Genomic DNA, 23943 nt, shown 5'->3' with positions numbered 1-23943 from the left:
ATCTGATGAACAATCTATCTAAATCTATCTAAACAAGCATCAGCAAAACCAAAAAGTCTTGCCTTGGAAATGCATCCACTGTCCTTTTGGTCTTGCCAATGCTTTTTGGTGATGATGAACAGTATCGCTAAGAATCATAAAGCTTTTCTGGCCAAAGCGTGATGATGAATATGTGCATACGTCACCAGGCATGAGAATGTACGCATCATGACACAGTGGCGGCCATTTTCTTTCTTTTAAATTACCTTTGCAAGATGGCAGATTCCCATTTTGGAGAGGTAAATTAAAAATAAACATACAAAAAGTGTATGGAAAATGCATTGAAAGAAGGAAACAGAGAGGGTAGCAAAACGCAGTTGTGAACTATCCTGCAAAGTAAAAAAAACATAGTACAAGGAGTGGAGGGGGTTGCAACGGAGAAGTGGGAGGAGGGCCTGCACAGCAAATCAACACTGCAGATAAGCGGCGGTGAGCAAAGACCAACAATGTGGAGCGCGAGTTAAGTACACACAAGCTGGTGGAGCAACAAAGAGATCTCATGAGGCAAGGATGTAAAGGGAGAAGCGGCAGACAGGGGATATGAGAAGCGTGCAACAAAACACAGGCACTCCCTGTTTCTTGCCATAATTCAGCAAAATTAACATGAGAAAAACACTGTTTAAGGCATCACAGACTCCATGTTACAGTTACTTTCCACATGGAAATAACTCTTCAGAAAGTCATGAGGATTCATGACTCACTCAAGGCATCACCTCTTGTGAGTCATGTTCCCACCCCAAATGCAAGAGTTAGGGCGCAATGTTTTTTTTAAGATTTAGGGATGTGTTTTAATAAAGGTTATAGTGGTTTTTAGGGTTTAACATTAGGGTTTGGGTTTTGGGGCTTTAATAGATCAGTGGGGGGTTAGGGTTAAGGGGGAGTCTGAGGAATCTGTAGAATATTTGGGTATATGTTTAAGTATAAGTATACTTTTTTAGTGTTGAGGGATTTTTGGGGGGGTTATTGGGATCTTTTAGGCTCAGGGATGGTGCACTTTGGGTTGTAATTGGTTTTGGGGCTCGGCAACATTATTACTTAAAATTTGTATTACAAATTATTATTTAATCATATTTTTTAAGTATTATTAAAAGTTGTGATATTACTTTTAAAATTACAATTCAATAAAAATGTACAGTAAATTAATGTATACATATACACTGTAGGTATATGTGTAAATATATGTACCTGTTCAATTAATTATGAAACTGAAACACATTACGATTGGGTATTTGCAGAAATTAATTGTTACACTGCATATATTTATATTTTTTTCCCCGCTGTTTCATTTAAAGTGTATACAATGTTTTACAACTTCTATGTTGATTGAAAAGCTTCCCAAACTCTTTTTAAGGGTGTTGGTGACCGTTAGGGCCGCTAAATAAATCCTTTGTTTTTGGAAATGTACAACTGGAGTGCGAGTTTTCTGTGTCCCAACCGTGCAGACACATAGCTTTTTGTATATATATATATATATATATATCTTTCTCTGCTGAAATCAATACCTCTTCATTGATCAGCGGGCTCGTAGAGATTCTTTCCTCTGATACGATACTCCTTGGAGCGTTTTATATATATATATATATATGCCAGTGAACAAGGAATGAAAATTCTGAAACGCGTTTGGCTTTACATGAGGGGCCAATGATGGAACTGTCATTCTGCTGCAGTCTTCAATAAAGAGGTGATTTTACTCTCCGTGTGGGCTCCTTCTTAAAGGAAACTTTTACGTTGGATGTTTAGCGGCTTTTCCAGCCGCGAAGAAGCCCTGCTGCACGATGTGCAGTTCTGCATCTCGTAAACACGAGATGTGAAAAGAACGGTGAGCCACACATTGTTGGGGATTTCAAAGGCAGCGGATGCAAGTTTTCTTATTGGTACCTACCCACTGGGGTTTTTATATGCATTAACTTTGGAGACAACAAGCAAAGAAACACCCACCTGGGATTAATTTTAAGGAACTACGAGTACCAAGAGGCAGTTTTGCACACGCCCATGGGGCGGGACTTTACAAACATTGAAAAGAGTTCCTCATTGATGCAGTTGTTTTCCTGCCGCTTGCCAGTGAACAAGGAATGAAAATTCTGAAACGCGTTTGGCTTTACATGAGGGGCCAATGATGGAACTGTCATTCTGCTGCAGTCTTCAATAAAGAGGTGATTTTACTCTCCGTGTGGGCTCCTTCTTAAAGGAAACTTTTACGTTGGATATATATATATATATATTCAATGAAAAAACCAAAGGTTTCACACATGTTATAGTTAGCTGGACATTTCACTCGTAAAAAACCATTGAAATTCCCCCGTTATAGTTAGTTCAGCTAACTATAACTCGCGCGCCCGCAATGCACTGCTGATGACGTCACATATTACATCACTCATGACATGGTCAGTGACATCACTCATGACATCACTGATGACATCTCAAATGACATCACTGATGACATCACTGATGACATCATCCTTGTGATAGAGTGGCAGACCTCCTCTTCCCCTAATATAACCTTTGATACACACATTCAAAAATAGAAATTAAAATTTTAAAAACAATGGACATACCAATACCAGTTACAACAACCTATACAGTAATTCTAAGATCCACATACACATCCACTCATTCACCAACAGTCCTATACAGTCACTCATACATGTACTCACTCACCATATGTACTCATACACCTATACATCCTGTTACACAATGCCACTCATCCATAGAGGTACTCACACACATAGTCACTCATGCTAAAAAAGAATCAAACATACATTTACTTGCATATACAGTTATACACACACCACCACACTTACTTCTACGGAAACTTACACATACTTAGTCTTTTAAACAATCACTTATAGAAACACATACTTATTTATACAGGAACTCTTTCAATCTCTCACTCTCACATATACTCGCTTATATACACCAATAGTCACATATACTAGTTTAAAACATATGTAGTTACTCATAAAGACACTATTGAGACAGTCATTCACTCACTAACACACCCATACACTCACTCATCCACCCATAGAGTCCTGCACACATGCTGTCTTCAACACATACAAAGAGTGAGGCATTCATTCATGCACCCATGCACTACGTAATACCCCCACCGAACCATGCAGACACTCAGACTGATACTCATAAAACCAACTAATAACCTATATAGACACCCATGTAGCTACTCACCAACCCATGAAGCCACTTATACACAAAGTGAGAGACTGATACAGATATTTACATATTTAAACATTACTCACTAAGCCATGTATTCACTATGATACACTTAATCAGTCAGTTACACAATCAATTTTTCAAAAACAAATCATCCATTTAGACACTTATATACCCATTTATTCTTCCATCGACCTTGAGATATACATATATAAAACATATTTAATTTTCAGAAACACACACATTCACTGGATGATGTCATCAGTGATGTCATCAGTGATGTCATTTGAGATGTCATCAGTGATGTCATGAGTGATGTCACTGACCATGTCATGAGTGATGTAATATGTGACGTCATCAGCAGTGCATTGCGGGCGCGCGAGTTATAGTTAGCTGAACTAACTATAACGGGGGAATTTCAATGGTTTTTTACGAGTGAAATGTCCAGCTAACTATAACATGTGTGAAACCTTTGGTTTTTTCATTGAATTTCGAAGGTTTTTTAAATGCTAATTCCTAACTATAACGTGTGTGAAACCTATGGTTTTTTCAGTGAATATATATATAAATTCACTGAAAAAACCATAGGTTTCACACATGTTATAGTTAGCGGAAATTTTACTGATAAAAAACCAATGAAATTGCCCCGTTATAGTTAGTGCTGGCAACTATAACTCACGCGACCGCAATCCTCTGCTGATGCTAATACTGTATTTAGACACTTATTTGCCCATGTCTTCTTCCATACATTTTTAGCTATACATATATTACAAATATTTTTTTTTCATAAAGACACATATGTCATCAGCAGAAGATTGCGGTCGCGTGAGTTATAGTTGCCAGCACTAACTATAACGGGGCAATTTCATTGGTTTTTTATCAGTAAAATTTCCGCTAACTATAACATGTGTGAAACCTATGGTTTTTTCAGTGAATTTGCAAGGTTTTTTAAATGCTAATTCCTAACTATAACGTGTGTGAAACCTATGGTTTTTTCAGTGAATTTGTACGGTTTTTTAAATGCTAAGTGACTTTACGCCATTCGTGGCGTGCGCGCCCACTTAACGCAGTTCGTTCCGTGCGCGCACGGTGCGCTTCGCGCACCGTGCGCGCACAGTGAGCACGCGGTGCGCTTCGCGCACCGCGCACCCACTTTACGCAGTTAGTGCCGTGCCCACGTTACGCTAGATGGGCCATGTACGCACGATGCGCTTCGCGCACCGTGCGCACATGGAGGACATATTATGCGCTTCCTTGTGATAGGTAATCTGTTGAAATTTTTTGGGAAAATTTTCTGTGCTCTGATAAGCCATGCACAAATGGTGGCCTTCGGCCACCATTTGCACAAGGGGTGGAGAAAGTGTGGATAGTGTTTTTTTTATTTTTATTTTTTTACCGTACGCTTACGGTAAGCGTACGGTAAGCGTACCCCGCGAAATTGCCGGAAAAAAAATAATGCCGTTTTTGCTCTTGGGGGATGTTTGGGGACTCCCTCAACATGACTATGTGAGAGGGAGTTGTCAAAACATCCCCGTAACATGTTTTTGGCCATCATGTTTGATACATAACACTCAGTGCGGTAGACAAAATGGCGGACGCCGCTTCCTGGTTTCTGCCGATTCGAATGTTTACTAAGATCTAAGAGCCAATCAGAATCGCGCTCGCGCACGCCACCGTACGCTTACCGTAAGCGTACGGTAAGCGTACCGTAAGCGGGCTCAGATATATATATTGATTTAAAGGCTATTTTCTCAGAATCTACTGAACAGATTTACACCAAACCTACAAAAGGCACTTCCTTGACCTAGGGACTACCTCTCTGCCAAATTTCTAGTAATTCTGTTCAGCCGTTCGGGCTGTAGCTCGTTCTAAAGGTCCTATGGAAAAATGCATGGGAAAAACGCGTTTTGGGACCCCCCTTTTATCTCAGCCCCCGCTTGACGAATCCCCCCGAGACTTTCAGGGTAGGAGCGGAGCGTAGCGCCCCACCTATTTTGAGAAATCCGCGAGGATTCGTCGACCGGCGCCAAAGTTATTCAAAATAGAATGTTGAGGTTTTCCTATGGAAACGTGGTCCTAACTATAACTACCTACTGGCGACCGCCAGTAGGTAATATATATATATATATATATATACACTTACAAAACCATAGGTTATAGTTAGCTGGACATTTCCCTCGTAAAAAACCAATGAAATTCCCCCGTTATAGTTAGTGCAGGCAATTATAACTCAGGCGACCGCAATCCTCTGCTGATGACGTCAGATATTACATCACTGTATTTAGACACCTATTTACCCATGTCTTCTTCCATTAATCTTTAGCTATACATATATTACAAATATTTATTTTTCAGAAAGACACATATGTAATCAGTGATGTAATATCTGACGTCATCAGCAGAGGATTGCGGTCGCGTGAGTTATAGTTGCTTGCACTAACTATAACGGGGGAATTTCATTGGTTTTTTACGAGGTAAATGTCCAGCTAACTAGAACGTGTGTGAAACCTATGGTTTTTTCAGTGAATATATATATATATACATACTTTCAAAAATATATTTTAAATTCACCTACTGTTGATGATATGCAGCAAAGACGTACCAATGTAAAGGTACTCCCACCACACTTACCGCCACATGATGACTTCGATGCGAGGTTATGGCCTGGGCTGTTACGTTTAGATCTGAGGAACCAGGTTCGAATCTCAATGTTGGCTCAATATTCTGTGATTCGGGGAAAATCAATTAAACTCCGTGTACCCCCAAAAAATAATTAAATGTGACCTTATGTAATGTATCTCGTGCTCGTGTAAAGCACTCCGATACCTTCGGGTCGAGTTTGTGCTATATAAAACTGCAAAAAACGCCAAGCGAAGTAACAACTAACATCCTCGGCAGCACTGCAAGCCATAAATAATAGCAGAATGCAAACTATTCAGTCCTTTGTAAAAAATAACAATATAGCACAGCTCAGCACGCCTATCCTACCGTTTTTACGCACACATATGTCTCTTCTCTGCCTTCTCTGCTAAAAGCCTCCCTGCCTTCTCCCCAGGGCTTTAAGTGGGAGGAAAAAATTGGAGGATATCCAAGAGAGGCTTAGCAACCCTGGTAAAGGGACATGGCCAACACAGTTAGGGGCCTGGCCTAAATCATAATAACTAGAATTGTCTGCTTAAGAAATTGATTGCTGAACAATGCAAACATTCACCCCAGTGACAAGGATCTGAGTCTAAGCCATTGTTCTTTTGCTCACCACACCATCCCAGTTTGGACCTAGCCATATGCAAATCAGTCTTGACCCTGCGCCTAATGGGACCAGTCCAGCCCGAACTGCAAAACCAGGTCATCCCTTGACTGTTAACCAGCATCCTCGAACTGGTTCCGGGGCTTCAGCCCTCATCAAGCCTGAATCCAATGGCGCTGTGAGCACGGGACCCACGTCTGTGCATACCCTTACCACTTAGTGCGAGAAAAGCAAAAGGAGCAATTGATGGACAGAGTGCTGAACAATCCAAACATTCACCCCCAGACAGAAGGATCTGGGTTTGAGCCATTGCTATTTTGCTCACCACGCCACCCCAGTTTGGACCAGCCATATGCAAATCAGTCTTGAACCTTCTCCTCATTGGAACAGGCCGGCCCGAACTGCCAAGCCAGGTCCTCCCCGAAATTCATAAAGTCGCCTTCAGCAAATGGTAGTAAATTAGTAAAAATGTATATTAATTTACCATAAACAATAAAAACAACAAAGCATATACAAATCTTGAAATATAAATATTGCATTAAGATACATTTATTGTTAACTGACAGCCATGTTCGGATGCCTGTTATCTCTAATCAGAGCTAAATTGATGGTATCCTGTTATGAGTCTGTGCCACCTTTCCTGGTAAACTAATATTCAGTGCAATGACCTACGTTTTCTGCAGCCTTCCTTGTTCGATTCCCAGGCACACATTCGCTTACATTGAATCTTCAAGAGCCATCTGTTTTTGTTTGAGTCTGTAGCTGTCCAATAGTAACAGGCTCTATAGATCAACTAAAGGCATCATCAAAGCACTGATATGGGAGGACACAAGGGGAAAATGAGGGTCTAGCTGCAATTCCTAGTTCAACTGTTTGGTCCTGCTTTGGACAAACTGGAATTACATGCTGAGTGGGAATGGAACTGACATTATGACATTGATGAAAAATTGAGCTCATTATCTGATCTGTGAGACCTGACTTAGATCATCTTAGGAGAATGAACTTGTCAGGCCATTAGGTAGTGCACATTGTCTTCAGGATAACAGTTCAATATGGTTTATTATAGTTTAAAATATCAACGTATGTAATTAGATTACCGCTATTGTAAATAATACATGCACTAACAACTTAGAATGCCTCAAATTGTGACCTTTTTTGCAGGGTAAACAGGTTTTCACTCGTCCCCTTCCTCACTACTTCCACCCCTTCCTTAGCCGCTTCTTCCAAATCCTCTCTGACCCAAGACCTCCTGCCTAATAATGGATTTTAGTCCCAATTGGTGTGAAAAAGGCGCCTTTTCTTTACCACGTTTTCTTCTGCATTGAGTAGGGTTGGAATTGAAGAAAGCGAATGTGGAAGGGGGAGGAGTGTGAATAGGCAAAAGAGACCGTGGAAAACAAATGCTTTCCACAGCAGGGAGACTTGGCAGTAGAAAGAGGGTGCTGCGTTTTCCCAGATAGAAATAAATGTTTCACGATGGACAAAGTCCAAATATTGAAAATAGTCAACTTTTGTGAAAATGGTCAGGAGCTTCCGTCCTGAATAGGGGAAGTTGGTGCAATCATTTTTGCAACTTATCAACCCTTTTACACTAAAATACAAAGAACGCTAAACAAGAAAAAACAAACATTTTAATTTGTTTTAATATTCAACAGGCTAAGACATAGTTACCAATCTAAAACCAATCATTAAAATATTTGTTGTGGCGTCTGCCTGCCCTTTGAGCACATATAGAGCAAGGTGGAGATTATGACCAAAATCATCAGACACACATTTTTGTCATTCCCATTTATTTCTATTCCTGTTACCAGATTTCGAGTACCAGGGTTCTCACCAACGTAATCGAATGGGTTGGGCAATGCTTGTTATGCTCTAATTATAAGCAGAACTCGATTCTCTCAGTCTGTATTTGCCTTTTGTCGCTTTATGTGGGCAGATCCATAGAACTGCAGCGGCACATTTTGTAAAGGTAATGAAAGATGCATCAAAGTGCACAGGGATATCCAAAATAGCACTCCCAGATTGAAGACAGAATCTAGGCCTGTCCCTGCCAAGTGCCGCCCATGGCTCACCTTCTTCCCTGTGGTGTCTGCCCAGCGATGATTCTAGTTCAGTTATAAACATCACCACATCCAGCAGGAAAGGTGAGGTTCACAGAATATCACAAGGGGCAGCTTCAGGAGGCTCCAATGTAACTCTGGCCACGTTATTTGAAGCTGGCAGAGAAAGGCAGGGTCAGATTGGGATGAAAAAATAGGCCTACATTTGAGGAGCATGACCTTGGAAAAATGTGGGGTGAATTAAGCATTTTAGATTTTGAAGAGTCCGTATCATTTGTCAAGACTGGAAATACCACAGAGGTAACATCTAAATACTTATGACAGTCTCAACACCTTGTACAAAGTTGTGAGATACCTACTTCTAATCAACAGCGTCTTTGATCCAGATTACAATATACATCATGAATTGAACACAATGTCATGGGGGAAGGGCGAGGTCAGGATCTCTGGGAAAACAATCTACAATGACAAGATGAAAAAAACCGGCTCTGAAATTCCTCCTCTCCATAATTCACTACAGAAGGGTTTGTGAGAATAAAAGCTTGCATTTTCAGTGACAGCCTTGTTTCTGCCAACTTTTTGGGTCTTACTTGAAGCAGTGCATGTGCTGTAGCTTGTGAGACATTTATAAACTTACGTTGGGCTTAGAGCTCTCCAATTGCTTACCACTGGTTGGCTTCATCGTTATTCTCATTTGCTTACTTCTCTTTGGTCAGCACATGCCCACATCCCTTATTCCTTAGGTTTGCCCCTTGCCTAAATCATGACCAAGTACTTGTGTCCTTGTACTGCATGCACATTTGGAGCTGTTTTTTCTTTTTGTTGAAGCACTCCATAACAGTGCATGTTTTTGAAGGCTGTCTCCCTCCTGTACTTCTCTCTGCCCCGAGTCTCTCTTTTAGCCCTATGCTTTTGTCCCCCTTGCCATTGTAGCTTGCCCCCTCCACCTCTTTGTGTTGTTACAGTCCCCTACTCACTGTCCATTTTGCTGCTTGCCCCCTACCACTATACATGTTATTGTTTGACCCCAATTGCTGTCTGTGCTTTTGCTTGCACCTCCTGCCCTCTGGATTGTTGCTATCTCTCCCTCACACCGTACATGGTGTTGCTTGTTCCCCCTCACCCTCTGTGTTGTTGCTTGCCTCCTTCCGCTATCAATATTATTGCTTGCCTACTCTTGCTTTCTGTCATGTTGCTTGCCACCATTCAATATCCATCTTGTTGCTTTTCCCTGCCATCCTCACTCCATTTTCTGTGTTGCCCAATCCCCCACCCGCCATAACAATAAAAAAAGCACTAAGATGCAGACAGTGCTGGCCGAGTCATAGTTTTTTTTACTTTATTCAATCACTCCCTCCACCCCTCCAGTTGTTGCTTGCCCCTCACCCTGTTGACATTGCTTGTCCCCACCCACCAGCCATATCACAAAAAAACACCATGACAGGAACACTGCTAGCGGCATCACGGTATCATTGAAACACTATAGCACATACATCCATTGGTTACAGTATGACTGGATCCGGCTTACAACTCTTCCTCAAGACAACTTAATGTAGAGCATCAACTTCATCAATGAGCAGTAATGCTGTTATCATTGTACATATTGAGGTAGACTGCATCCATACATTAGACCCAACTATGGCGGCACCCCTGGTGCGCGCCTCATATCAGAACATCAACTGTGGTTCAACTTTAGTTTAAAATATTCCACCAGCTGTACTGCTGTCCTAGAGCCATCCCACGCTGCACTGCCATACAGCGGCTCCGCCACATTCTGCTTACAACGGTCAGGTATGGTACCCCTCTTTATTCTCCCTCCATCTCTCCCATCCCCTTACCCACAAGGTATATTTTATAGGGCCCCAGTGTTTTTTAGGACTACTCTGAGGGTGGAGTAACTCATTGTATACATTCTGATTGCATGTTCCAAAGAACCATGTCCGTGTGCCATTCACCAAGGGTGGGAGTTGGGCCTCTAATCCAATGCATCGCTAGCCGGCGCCTGGCCAGTAGTAGCCCGATAGACACTAGTTTTCCATTTGTTTTATACACTCCCTTGTTGTAACCCAAAAGAGCAAACATGGGGTCCATCGTCAGGGAGGAGCTGATGATGATTCCCAACTCTCGGAATACTGTTTTCCAGATCTCAGCAACCGCAGTACAGTATCATGCAATATGCATGAAGTTAGCCACATCTACACAACATCTTGGGCATTCCGCTGAATCTCTTATCCCATATGTGAAGATTCTTTCAGGGGAATGATATACTCGTTGATGTATTTAAGGTGGATAAGTCTAAGTCACCCATTTAAGGATACCATCTTGGTCATAGAGCAACAATATCTCCAGTCTTCACTGTCCATGGCTTTCATCATCTGATACCTCTGTTACTATTCAAATCTCCCAAACAAGCCTTTCTAAACCCTTACCGCTGACTCCTCCTCCCCCACCTCCCATTTGCTCATCCCAAACCTCCTACTACTGCTATGAACTAAAAAAAAATAGGATTCTAGACCCTTCCCTTTTCTATCCCTCCTTCCCTCATCTATCCCTCCACTTTTCCTTTTTAATCCAAAAAAAGAGAATAACCCTATACTAACTCCCCTCCACCTCCCCTTTACTCACCCTAAACCCCCTCCTATGGCTATAAACTCCCAAAAAAAGATTTCTGACCCTTCCCTCTTTTATCCTTTCACTATTCCTTTTCAATCCAAATAACAGACTAACATGTCCAGTAGTCAAATTAATTGCATGTTTCCCTATACTAATCACCACTCATCCTGTTTGGGTTCTGGAGTAGCGTGCTACTCATCAAAAAGCACTTCAACACCTCATCAGGGGTAGCAAGTGCTATATAAATGCAAACCTTTTCTCTCTGCTATCCCTCCACTATCGTTCTCAATCCAAATAACTGACTAACATATCCTCCACTCAAACTACTTTCATATTTCACTATACTAATTCACCACTTATCCTTTATGGATTCCAGAGTAGCGTGAAACTCTGCGAAAAGGCGCTCCAACACTGCATCAGGGGTAGTAAGCGATATATAAATGCTAAACTTTTCTCTCTTCTACCCTCCAATATGAATGTATGATGTTTCACCGTGAGCAAATACCACGCGGTAGGTTACAACGTGGTCGTGACAACGATCGCGTTGATACCATGCATGGCTTATACATCGCAAGTCGTTCCTACGAATTTCGCTAGATTGCACTCTGGACTTAGGAATAGTATAAATTACTATTCCTACTCCAGTTAGTGCAACAGGAGGGAATGTGTTGGACTTAAAATCCAACACATTCCCTGGTGTTGCACGCCACCTAGCGCAAGTCGTAGAAACGACTTGCGATGTAAAGCCACGCGTGGTAACAATGCGGTTGTTGTAACGACCACGTTGTTACCTACCTGTGTGGTAACAGCAGGGTTGTAAACGCTGTTTTCCCTCAATATCCTTCTCAATCCAAATAACTGACTAACATATCCAACACTGAAGTTACTTTCATATTTCACTATACTAATTCACCACTAATCCTTTATAGCGTGCTACTCACCGAAAAAGCACATTGACAGCTCATTAGGGGTAGTAAGCATTATATAAATGCAATTACTATACAATAGTGCTTTTCCTCAATTCCAGCCTTGCAGCACAGTAGCTGTGTTGCTGTGCAACATGACTAAAACATTAACAAAGCCAATAGTTTGCATAGCCAAGACTTAAGTGTTATGCCAATGCTTTTTTTTAATACAACTAGTTGTGTATAATAACCTCTACTCACTTCTAAAAAGACTTTCCTATTACCCAAGGAGCCCTTTTTAGCAACCTTAGAATAGAGAATAATTAAGTAGAAAGATGATAGTGTTTTCCTGTGCCTTGCAGTTTGCATGCAGCGCCGTGATGTTAATTCACATCTCACTGTGCTACAGTGGAAGGATTTGGACATATGAACTACAAGTAACACAGGGACCTCTGACATAAAAGCAGTAACCCACTGATTTATCCACATGAAAAAACAAATTTGTAATCTCCATGTTACACGTTTTGTTTTGCAGCAGGCACATTAACCCTCTGTGCTAAATTATGATAAGTCTAAGATGTTACTAGATAAAGCACAGATATTTCTTGAAAGTACTTTTGTCCCTATCTGACAAATGGGGACATGTGCAGGTAAATAGGTAAGTTAACTATTGAAGTTTAATCCATGTCTGTCTAAGTGAGGATGGCCCAATGGCCTCGACACCTGAGCTGGCCTCTCAGCGTGGCCGCTCCCTCTTCACACTCTCTTCTCCGGACTGCCTTGGAGAGGAGAACTGCAAAAACAGTTGATGGACAGAATGCAGAACAATGTCATACATTCACCCCAGTACAGAGATCTGGGCCTAAATCCATCGTTTTTTTGCTCACCCTGCCGTTCCAGTTTGAACCCAGCCATATGCAAATCAGTCTTGACCCTGTGACCCATGGGAACAGTCCAGCCCGAACTGCCAAGCCAGGTCCTCCCTGGACTGGAAATAAGCATCCTAGGACCCGTTTCGGGGTTTCACCCCTCTTCAGCCAGGATAGCTTGGTTCCAGTGGCATGGAGAGCACGGGACCCACGTCTGGGCATACATTTCCCACTCTGGGTGGTTTCCAGTCCAGGGAGGACCTGGCTTAGCAGTTCGGGCTGGACTGTTCCCATGAGGCACAGGATCAAGACTGAGCCATCTTTGTTAAGCGTGCCCTACAGTTTTCTTTGCCAGGACCGGGCATAAGTAGGCCAGGGCATCGAAAAAGAGCCCTATAGGGACCCCTTTCAATGCCCCCTGGTGAAAACTGCCGGTGCTCAGCACTGGCAGGACGCGGCCCACTTAAAGCCCTGCCTCTCCCTCACTCCTTTGCTCTCCAGTCTGCTCCCTCTCCCTTACCCATCTTTCCCACCCAGCTCCCCCCTTCCCTCTGCCTGGTGCAGGGCTCAGCTCTCTCCGCCGGTTGGTATGCACGTGTTTGCGGGGAGTGTGCCCGTCCACACTCAGCAGCCTCGCCAGCTTTGTGTCTTATCACGTCCATTAATTAATTAAGAGCCCCATCGATAAGGACTGGAGGAGCTTCTGCTGAGGCGAGCCCGGCATGGCGCGCCGCCGCCGCCGGATTGGATGCACATCAAGGGACCATTCCCCCCTCTTTTTTTATTATTTGCGACAATATTTAATTGCTAATTGATTCAATTACCTCTGCAAGGCAGCGCAGCCTAATACAATCTGTCGGTGTGCGTCACCGTGGTTTATATCGGCTGTCGCAGCTGCACACTGCGCGCCCGTGGCTGCGGCGTTCCGCAGGAGCCGTGGCATCCTTCCGGGTGGGGGCGGCGGGGGCTCGCGCTCTTGTTACCTGCTACGTACACACCGGTGCTCGGCGAATGCTCTCCAGTGCCGGAGTCAGGTGGCTTTGACGCTCGTGCCAGAAGTCCAAGGCCGCAGCGTCGAAGAGCTGAGCAGGCAGCCCTGCGCGCGAGGGTGAGTCAGCCCCCCCTCCCACCTGCCGCGCGAGATGGCCTCCAGGGCTGAATCTGTAAATAGCGTGGCCGCGGCCCACTGTGAGACATTCCGGCAGCCAATGCCATCACGGGACGGCTCAGGATATACCCTAGACCTGGATGGGTGAATTACAAATATTTACCTCATTTTATCCACATCAGGCACTTGGCAAGTGCCCGTGACCTGCTGAATCCATCCGTTGTGAACGAACACGCCAACAGTCCTATGACTAGTGTCAAATATGCATTAATTCAGGAGAGCTCATGAAGAAAGCTGGTTGTAAAGGGTCTGTACTTTGAACCAAAAGTGTGTGCAGTTTCAAAGAGCGGTGAATGTACAGTGGGCACACAGAAGAGAGTAAAATAACGGCCAGGGGTGAAGCCGACTCCGAGAGAGGCTGAGATGAGAAATAGGATCACGGCTGCATGCCCGATAAGATGTCTGATATTCCACTAAATATGGGCATTACAGTTACTACATGTAAGGATTCATAAATAATAATTATAAAAATAATACGTCCTGTTCTTTTTTTAATTACCAGTGAAGAACTTAGCCCTGCAGTGGTTTTGCCTGCCCCAGCGCCACGCCACGCTGCAGGATTTTCCGAGCGCTCTCTCGAGGTTGTGAACAAAAATGCTCACACTCTTCAGTTATTTGAACACTCGGACATTCGCCCATGACTTTCAGGCTGCGACGGTGGCACTGATCTGTCTGCAGCTGTTCATTATTAGAAAGCTTGAACCCCACGTGCCCGCCGAGTATGTGGCACACAAGCACAGCCTGGCAGCTCTCTAGGACATGGATGTCTGTGTGCCACATACTCGGCGGGCACGTGGGGTTCTGCATCTGAAGAAGGCACTGTAAACAAACTCAACATTCCGAAAGAGCCAGAGACCCCAGCCTTGTAGTTGCAAAGCGTAAAATAATTTAACATGGAAAACAATTACTCACAGTACTCGAGCCTCAGGGGAGAAGCAAATTACAACAGTTTCAGGAAAGGCTTGAAAACGAAGCTGTTTCAGAGAGAGTCCTGGTAAACTCCTGGGCCTCGGTGTAGAGACTGGAGAATATCAGACCAGGGCTTTTGTGACTGAACTCGAACACACAGTGCGGTCTTTCTTTCAGCTTTGTGAAGGAACCAGGAGTAGACAAGTGCTCTATACAAAGCTTTACTTGAATTAATACATACATTGTATAAAACCTCTATATATTTAGGATAATATAGAAAGTATATCCAGTTCTCCTCCTCTGTCATCTTCTTTTTTCATCTCCAACAACCTTGGGCAGTTTTATAGTCCCCGTGGCATCGCTTAGCATTATTTTATTCTCTTTCCCTAGCCAATACTAATTTGACTGAAATGTGAAACAATACAAAATGGCACAGATTGTCTTTGAATCACTGCTCTTTATTTTCTGTGGGCGATAAAAATGCCTCTTGCTTGAACAATAAATGGGTAAACAATCCCAATTTAGAGGCTGTTTACTTTGGGGATTGATCAGTTTGCAGAGTCGCGTGCGGTTCTGTGAGCGGGCAGGTGGATTGAGGGGTTGAAGCAGAGGAGCCTTGGTCAGCAGTACATAGCATGGAAAGGTAGTGGTGAGCCTTGGGTTCAGAGTGGATTGATTGATCTGCTTCCGCTGCTGATTGCGGTCATTGTGTCTCTGGCCTTGACTTAACCCTCAGGCTTGTCTCTGCTCCACCATGTTTGGTTCAGGCCTCTCACTCTCTGTTTCTGTCTTCTTTACTTCTTTACAGCTGGTACGACGTACATCTTCGGAAAGGGGGGGGCACTCATCACCTACACCTGGCCCCCGAATGACCGGCCGAGCACACGCGCGGACCGCCTGGCTGTGGGCTTCAGCACGCACCAAAAAGACGCCATCCTGGTGCGAGTGGACAGTGCCTCTGGGCTAGGAGACTACTTACAGCTACAGATAGTAAGAAACCTTTCTTTCTTATGGAAGGACGCAATCTAACGTCAATTATTGCAAAGCAGAGTAAATGGATCCAGTGAATTGCAACGGATTCCAGTCAAATGCAAAGTCTTGTACTGGAACGTGAATGTTGCTTTGTAATTGTATCATTGCAACAAAGTGATTAATGTAGTAAGGAAAGGCGACTATTTGAAGTGAAATGACTATCCATGCATTGAAATGCAAATCTTTGCAGTGACATGAAACGTTGCCGTGAAATGTGAACTGCTAAAATGAAATATGCATTATGGACGTGAAATAATGATTGTTGCTATTAAATGTGAATTGTTGAAATTAATGAGCACATTTTTTGAAAGAAATGATGTTCACTGTAGTGAAATTTGAATAACTAAAAAACTGCAAACAACTGCAATGCTTCACAGGCATGCAGCAGTGAGATGCAAATGAAGTAAATGCGGCTTGCTGCCGTGAAACATGAACTGAAACAGTGAAAAATATATAAGTCAAACAAAACATGAAATGGTGCAGCAAAAAAATAGACCAGTGCAATGATTTCTGGCCTTTTACAGCAAAATACAAATCAACGCAATAAAACGAACTAGACACCATTGCGCTGAAATTGTATTGTTGCAATAGAATGCAAAACAGAGCAGTAGGCAAGTCATTGTAGTGGAATGCAAATCATTTACGATATATGCAAATCGATCACGGAAATGGAAATCATTGCACTGAAATTTTAATTTTTCAATTAATTGCAAATTATTATAGTGAAATGCTCATAGTTGCAGTGACATGCAAAGTGTTACAATGACACTTTTATTACTGCCAAAGTAATACACGTTTTGTGACTTGCAAATCATTTTAGTCGGATGTGACTTGATGCAGTAAAATGGTAAACGTTGAATGGAAGCGTAAATCGGTTTTGTAAAATGAGAACTGTGGAAAAATGTAAACCGTTACAGGCATGTGGATGTGTGAACTGCGATACACATACTTCTTTTACACGTAGGCATCTGCCGATAGGTGTGTATGATTTTACAAATGTGTTTAGGCGGGAGGAATTGTTTAGCAACACACTGGACCATTGAATTTTGTTGCGGATTGTAAGGGTCCCGCTGCTCATCAACAAGCGCCAACCCTGATACAACTCATGATCCGAATGGGCCTCTCAGAACATATGCGCCACTCTTTGTACGCCATGTGGCGGAAGGCAAGGCACCTGTAGGGCAATAGCACAGTTTAGTTTTTGTTTTTTAAGTCTTTCTGGAGATTGTCAGGTCCCACAGGGCAGTGTGTCATCACTCTTCTTAAGCCCTAAAGGAGATGAATAGCCCCCCAAAGAGCAATGTGCCACTGTTTTTTGTTAAGTGCATGGAAAGTTGCAACGATCTGCAGAGACTGGCCAGCCCCAGCTTATTGCTGTGCTACCTCTTTTCCCCCTTTGGAAGCTCACTGGGGAGGCCAGTTCCAAGCAGGAAAGTGTGATCCTGTTTGCTAGTCATACCTTCTTACCCTTATAGTTTGATATGTGGTTGCTACTTGTTTTTTCTGTAGCTGGCACGTCGGGCCGGACTGGGAACCAAACCAGCCCAGGCAATTTTCTCAGACCAGCCTCTGGGAAAGCCCTTCCTGGCCCTGGAAGGCTAAAAACACTTGTTTGCTGCCTTTGTTACTGGGGGCCAATATAGCAGCACTGCTGCAAAACCGGCCCCCACCATTGCAAAACCAGCCCCCACCCTTCCAGCCTCCTGGGGAAATGTCTGATGCCCGGTACGGCCAGTCCAGCCCTGGTTTTATCTTGTAACCAAGGTTGCCTAGATTTAGTAATCCACACTATCATGATAGGAAGGGACGAAGTGGGTCCTTCCTCCTCCTCTTGTATGTCAGTCTGTTCTCTATGTCCATGTAACCATAAGTTAATGGATTTAGTGAACTGCAAAGAGTTACATTTTCCCTCCCTCCTTGCCTTGCCAGGATGTTTGCTACGTCCATGTAAACGTCACTTCTTCCTTCCTTCTGCGTTAGTGTATTTACTGAGTCCATGTCACCATGTACATGGATATAGTGCTCAGAATAAGAATGCATGGAGGCTGCTTGGCTCGGTAGCTTTTTTAGTGCGGTGCTGCTAAAAAAATAATAACAACTCTGTTGTGCATGGGCCTGGCCGTCTCCTGCGCAAAATTACAAAAACGTAATGATTTTGCACATGATCTGTGGTGTCAATTAATTGTCCAACAAACTTTTTAAAGATTTGATTGGCCACCTAACCGCGATTTCACGATTCGGTGCTCCTTGTAATAACTGTTTTGATGCCCTGAGCTCCTGTTTGGAGTAAAACGCTTTTAGGATCCCGGAAACAAGTTTGGCTAAAAAATAAGCATACTATTGCAGAGAAAATGCATACTTCTTTGAGATGTGTAGGCTTCTACGTGATATGTTTTGCTGCAGAAGACGGTAATAATATCAATGCAAGGGGGAAAGCTGAAGTGTAAATGAAAGCAAATTACAGTTCAATAGGAAGAGATGCTGGTCATTTTGAATTGTTGCAGGGGATTAAGACAGATGCAGTGAAGCACAGATTACTTTTCAGGGCATTGGACACAGTCAGCTTGACCGTACTGGGGAAAGTTTGCAGGGTCTGCGAAAAGGTTTCATTGTAATGCCATCAATTACATTACAGCGTGGTTGCACAGTGCTAATGAAACCATTGCGATATAACTGCAAGTGTTTTAGTGCACGGGGACAAATGCAGCGGAGACAGCTGCAGTACTGGGACAGTTGCAGAGTACCAGAAACGGTTCTTGTCCAATGAGAACAGTTGTGATACACTGGAGAGAGTTGGGGTGCAGTGGAAACGATTACAGTGTCTTGGGCACTGTTATGGAACAACGGGGAATGTTCTAATGGCGGTGCACTGCAATAGAGATAGATGTAATGATGAAAATGCAGCTGTACAATGGGGAGAACTGCCTTGTGGATTGGTGGAATGTAGCTGAGATTAAATCGAACATTCCACCCATCACCTTTTTGTTTGTCATAGTGAGCATCCTTAAGGGCGGCGGTTATGCCCATATGTGGGCCGAAACTGTTCTAAGACTGATTTTTTTCCCCCGTCTGGAGTGAGTGTGACATGGGGGTCTAGGCTAGAATGTTTCTCTTAGAACGGGATCAACGACAGATTGCCTGTGGTTGGCTCCTGCATGACACAGTAAGTAAAACAAGCATTGTGAGGCTTTTGAATGCCCTCGGGTTTAGTTTTCATGCAAGATATGGGCAAATATATTTCTGCAAAACAAATGTACAATTTGCTGTAATTTGTGCTAAATTTCATGATTTGCCACACTTCTAGTTACAACTAAAAATGTTACTCTACTGAGGATGCAGATATCACCCTGACCTATAATTTTACTCCTTACTCTCCGGTCATGTGCTTCTTGTGGGTTAACGCTGGTCCCACTCATGAGGTCCTGACAACTTAAGCCTCTCATTTTCAACAAGATCCCCAAATTAAAGGAATGGGCTCTCTTAATGGGCTTGGAAATTCTTTAGGACAGGGTTTTGTACAGTACCCCCTCCCCTCTGGCCCGGGGTATCCCATTTTAAGATACATACCTTGGGTGGAGAGATAGGACCGACTTCTCTTCCTTTTCAGGAGCTTGTTGGCGTTAAGCAATTTGGTGAAATGCACTATACTGTTGTTCGAGATTTCTGGCTATATTAAACTGCGGTATGTTCTTGAGTCACAAAGACCCCAGGCCACACACACACACAAACAGGACTGCCTGTTGATGAGAAATTGATGGGAAGCCTCTATGCTAACACCAGCTTATCCTGTGGTCTGCCTTATCCTGGACACGTAGCTGCTGTCGCATGAAGTGGCAGCTCTCGGCTGCTATCCAGGTGTTGCTTCATCTGCAACAAGAAGAAAGAATATCTGTCACCCTTGTATGTGGTCCCACCTCCAGCTTCGTGCTGAGGTGTGGGAAAGCCGACGTGTGCTAAATACAGCCTGGCACCACAATCCCACCCCAGGCAAACATATGCTTGATCTACAAGTAGCTCTATTAACCCCACGCGATCCTCTAAATATAAAACTGCAGTTGTTCTACCCCATGCGTACTGAGACGGTGAGGTGTTGGTTTCACGCAATGGTATTTCTTTAAGTTCATTGTAAATTCACCCTGCTACCAACCAAGGTGCATTTGTTTAACTATCCCTGCAAGATCTTACAGGGGTTACATCACCAGGGTGACCCCTTCTGGCCCCATAGGATCCTTCTTGGAGACTATTCCTTTAGGGTGACACTAAGCTTGCTCTCATGTAATCTGTTTTTTCCTCGTGGAACTTTGCTCTTTTTTCCCATCAAGGTGATATCTGCCTGTCAAATTTTGGTGATTCTATGGGTCAATCAATTTTATTCTATGATTCGGAACTCTGATGGAGTATACATATAAACAATGTAAAAACTACAAGGAACAATCAAATATTCAAGCATACCGGATTTCCAAAGGAAATCTTTAGCACATACCCTTTCATTCAGAAGGAAAAAGTTCAGTAGTGCAAAGTGCTATCATAATTCAACATACATATTATCAACAGATTAATGCCAAGCAAACTGTCAATACAGATTTAAAAAAATGAAAAAATGATAAAACGTTTAACACATTCCCTCTTCTTCAAAAGGAAAAAGTGACATCATGCAAAGTGCTATCACAAATTCAACATACATACTGTCAATAGAAGAGGAAGAATAAATAACAGTCTCTCTTCCCTAGGAAACCGCATGCAAAAAGCAATTATGTGTTCCAACATACAAAATTACACTGAGACAATACCAAACCATAATCAGTACAAAATTAAAAAAAAAAACACAAAGACCGTACATTTTTCAGCACATACCATTTCATTAGAGGAGGGAACAAACATTGACACGCCTCTTGTATTGATGTACATTACATTTTAAAAACACCGGTCTTAAAAAGTGACGACCTGCAGAATGCAAGGAAGGGCATGCACAAATTACATGCATTAAACCTTGTACATGGAGATTGTATGAATCACAAACTCTCACTCCTTGGGACAGCGTCTCAGGTGCCTATTACTACCTGCAGAGGTAACAAATGTAATCTCAATAATAAAATCATGATGTGGTTTTTTACTCTCCTTTTGGCTGCTTTGTTGGCTTTCGGATGCTGCACCTTTGGGCAATGTCTTGTTGGCCTTTTCACTTTCCTCCGGCTCGTGTTGGGTGTTCTGTCTCAATATGGTGCAAATGAAAACATGAAAGTAGATCTCCTTCCGCATTTCACTCATGTGGGGGTCATACTCAATTGTTCCCCCACCACTCATGCACCTATGGTTGTCTTCAGTTCTTTAGTTCTGTTATCCATCTAGTTTGAAGTTCTCTTGGATGTTCCTACCATCTATTTCCAAAATGTGTGACGCCACCACTCAGCTTTCTTCTATTCCAATGTGCAGTACTCTACCACCTGGGTCCCATCTCTTCCCAATGTATGGTACGCCACTAATCAGCTCCCGTTTCTTCCCAAAATTTCGTACTCTCATCTTTTAGCAAATATGGTACTTTTCCACTCAGCTCATCTCTGTACAATGTGTGTATTTACACCACTATCCAAAGTAAACGCCCACCACAAAGCTCTCACTTAGTCCCAACTTATAGTAGGCAGCCCCCTAGCACTCATCTCATCTATTCCCAACATGTAGTAGGTTTACCACCCAGCCAGGGCCGTAGCTTGGTCAGAAACATTGGGGAGGGGGTAAGCTTCAGATATGCCAACAATCACGCTGACATATATTGTTAAAATACATTATAAATCAAGCAGCGTTTATGAAAAAGGCCTAAGGGGCTGTGGAAAGGGAGACGAATGCAGATTGGTAGGAGTACTGGGAGAGAAAACACTATATTTTGTAATAGCCAACATTTTTGAAGACTTTCAAAACAGAAAGGGAGAGAGTGTATGTGCGTTTTTGTATGTGTGTATTTAAAAATTCCTGGTGAAATCCGACAGACATCTCCACATACCCGACTGAAAAGACCTGTAGCCCTTTATTTATCAGAAAGTACATTTACTAGAGGGGTGTAACACCTCAAACACCCTCCCGAAGCTACGCCCCTGGACCCATCACTCATTTATTACCAATGTGTAGTACACCACACCCAGCTTTAATTTATTCTAAATGTCTAGACCACCCGCCTTTTTAGGTCTCGCCTGATCCAGCGCATGCGCTGGGCTGGCCGAGACATTTAGTGTACGGCCTAGCGCTTGCGTTCACGCGAGCTGGAACGCGCGCAGCCGGCAGCTTTCACTGGAGCTTTCACTTTTTCCGCTGCTGTGCGCGCTCCTCTCGCGTGTTTGCCATCGCGCGCGCACCCCTGCTTTCACTTTTGCCGTCTTGCCTACTTTTAAAAATTTCCTTTTGCTGCTTAGCGTGCGCGCACTCCCCCCACCCCTCCCACTTGTTTACTTCTTGCTCCCATGCCTTCTCTTACACTTCCTCGTTGCGCGCACCGCTCGCATGCTTTTTAAAAAATTTCCTTTTGCTGCTTAGCACGCGCGCACTCCCCCCACCCCTCCCACTTGTTTACTTCTTGCTCTCATGCCTTCTCTTACACTTCCTCCTGGCCACTCTCCAACCCTACTTTCATCCCATAAGTCCGTACCAGCAACTCTGTGTCTTCGGTTCCCTTTCCTGTCCTTTGTGCCTGTCCCCTCTCCTTTCACCCTGTCATGCTGCCCTTGCCTGCTCGTCTTCTTTCCTCTCCACCCTGCCGCCTCCTCCCTTCCCTGTGCCGTGCCAACCTCCATGCCTTCCTTCCTCCCCCCACCTCCACCTCGCCTCCCGCAGATCTTCTGGTGCCCTGGTTGCAGCCTCAGCTGGCGAGTATGAGTAACTCTGATCCCGAGGATGACAAGCAGTTCAGTAAGTTCACGAGTGCAGTGTGCAGTGCGCATGCTCCCCTGGGTGTGCCCCTGACTCTGGCAGTCTCTACCTGGTTCGCTAACACCCCACTGTGTGCTCCACATGAGTTTAAAACGCACCTTAGAATTCAGTCTTAATCTTCATCATGTTAGAGGCATGGAGTATCAATGTCCTATGTAATCCACCTCACTTCTTCACTGCACGAAATGTGGAGCACGTTATGCCCGTCTAACTACCATCACTGCATGAAATGTGGAGCATTGCAGAACTATTTTTTTGCTTCACTTTGTATCTCAAAAACCAAAGAAGTCACTGGCAGTGCAACATTAATCTAGCACCGCATTACGTTTGTTGTAGGTAGTGGTGCATTTTAATGGAGTGACAAAACAGTGAACTCACGGTGTAGGATACTGCCATTGGAAGCCACAGAGATCCCTGCTTATCAAGGGAGATGTTGGAATGAACTGAGCTTATTTCAGTAAACCCATCGCCCCAGAAATGGAGGATTGTTATACATTTCCTGGGGTACTACAGGGTCTTTTGTGACTTCCTGAAAAGTCAGGAATTGCCTGCAAAGATGTTATCTCTGGTATCGAATCTGAAGTTTAAGCTGTGATCTTTTGTAAGTCGGGCCCTGCATGACTAAATTGAACAGGTATTTACTCCTTTTTCTGCCCCATATATGGCTGCGTGAATTAGTGAACAGTTTCATATCACCAATGATAAAATAAAGGGAATAATTTTAAAATGTTTAATTATTAGATACTGCAGGGCGTAGTCCCAACAACGATTGCCATATATACTTCTGCCTACGACTATTCTATTGGCTCACAATGGACCATGCAGAGTGTGAAGCCCACTGTATGAAACTGGGTTAGTGGTTCACTTTGTTTCAAACTAGAATCGACGTAATGTGCTGTTTCTGCAAAGAGCCGCATTGGCTAGTGGGAAGCGTTGCTTTGGCTACATTTTAACTACATGGGCCTGTCTTCATGTATTGTACGAGTTTTATTCACCCATGCTCAAGTGGCTGTAA

At 43.4% G+C, this 23943-nt stretch overlaps 1 protein-coding gene across 2 annotated transcripts in view; it reads left to right on the top strand.

Annotated features, from left to right (window-relative positions):
* Positions 1–23943, top strand: part of NRXN2 (neurexin 2) — a 2164206-nt gene that overhangs the window by 1858836 nt on the left and 281427 nt on the right. For both annotated transcript variants that reach the window (XM_085625468.1, XM_085625469.1), the window contains exon 18: positions 15787–15968. In XM_085625468.1, coding sequence (XP_085481594.1) covers positions 15787–15968 — 182 coding nt within the window. The remainder of the gene's footprint in view (positions 1–15786; positions 15969–23943) is intronic.

Source organism: Triturus cristatus, chromosome 9 (assembly GCF_964204655.1).
Source record: "Triturus cristatus chromosome 9, aTriCri1.1, whole genome shotgun sequence".
NCBI classification, from domain to species: domain Eukaryota; kingdom Metazoa; phylum Chordata; class Amphibia; order Caudata; family Salamandridae; genus Triturus; species Triturus cristatus.
The sequence above is the reverse complement of the archived record's forward strand: the minus strand, read 5'-3'. Positions and strand labels throughout refer to the sequence as shown.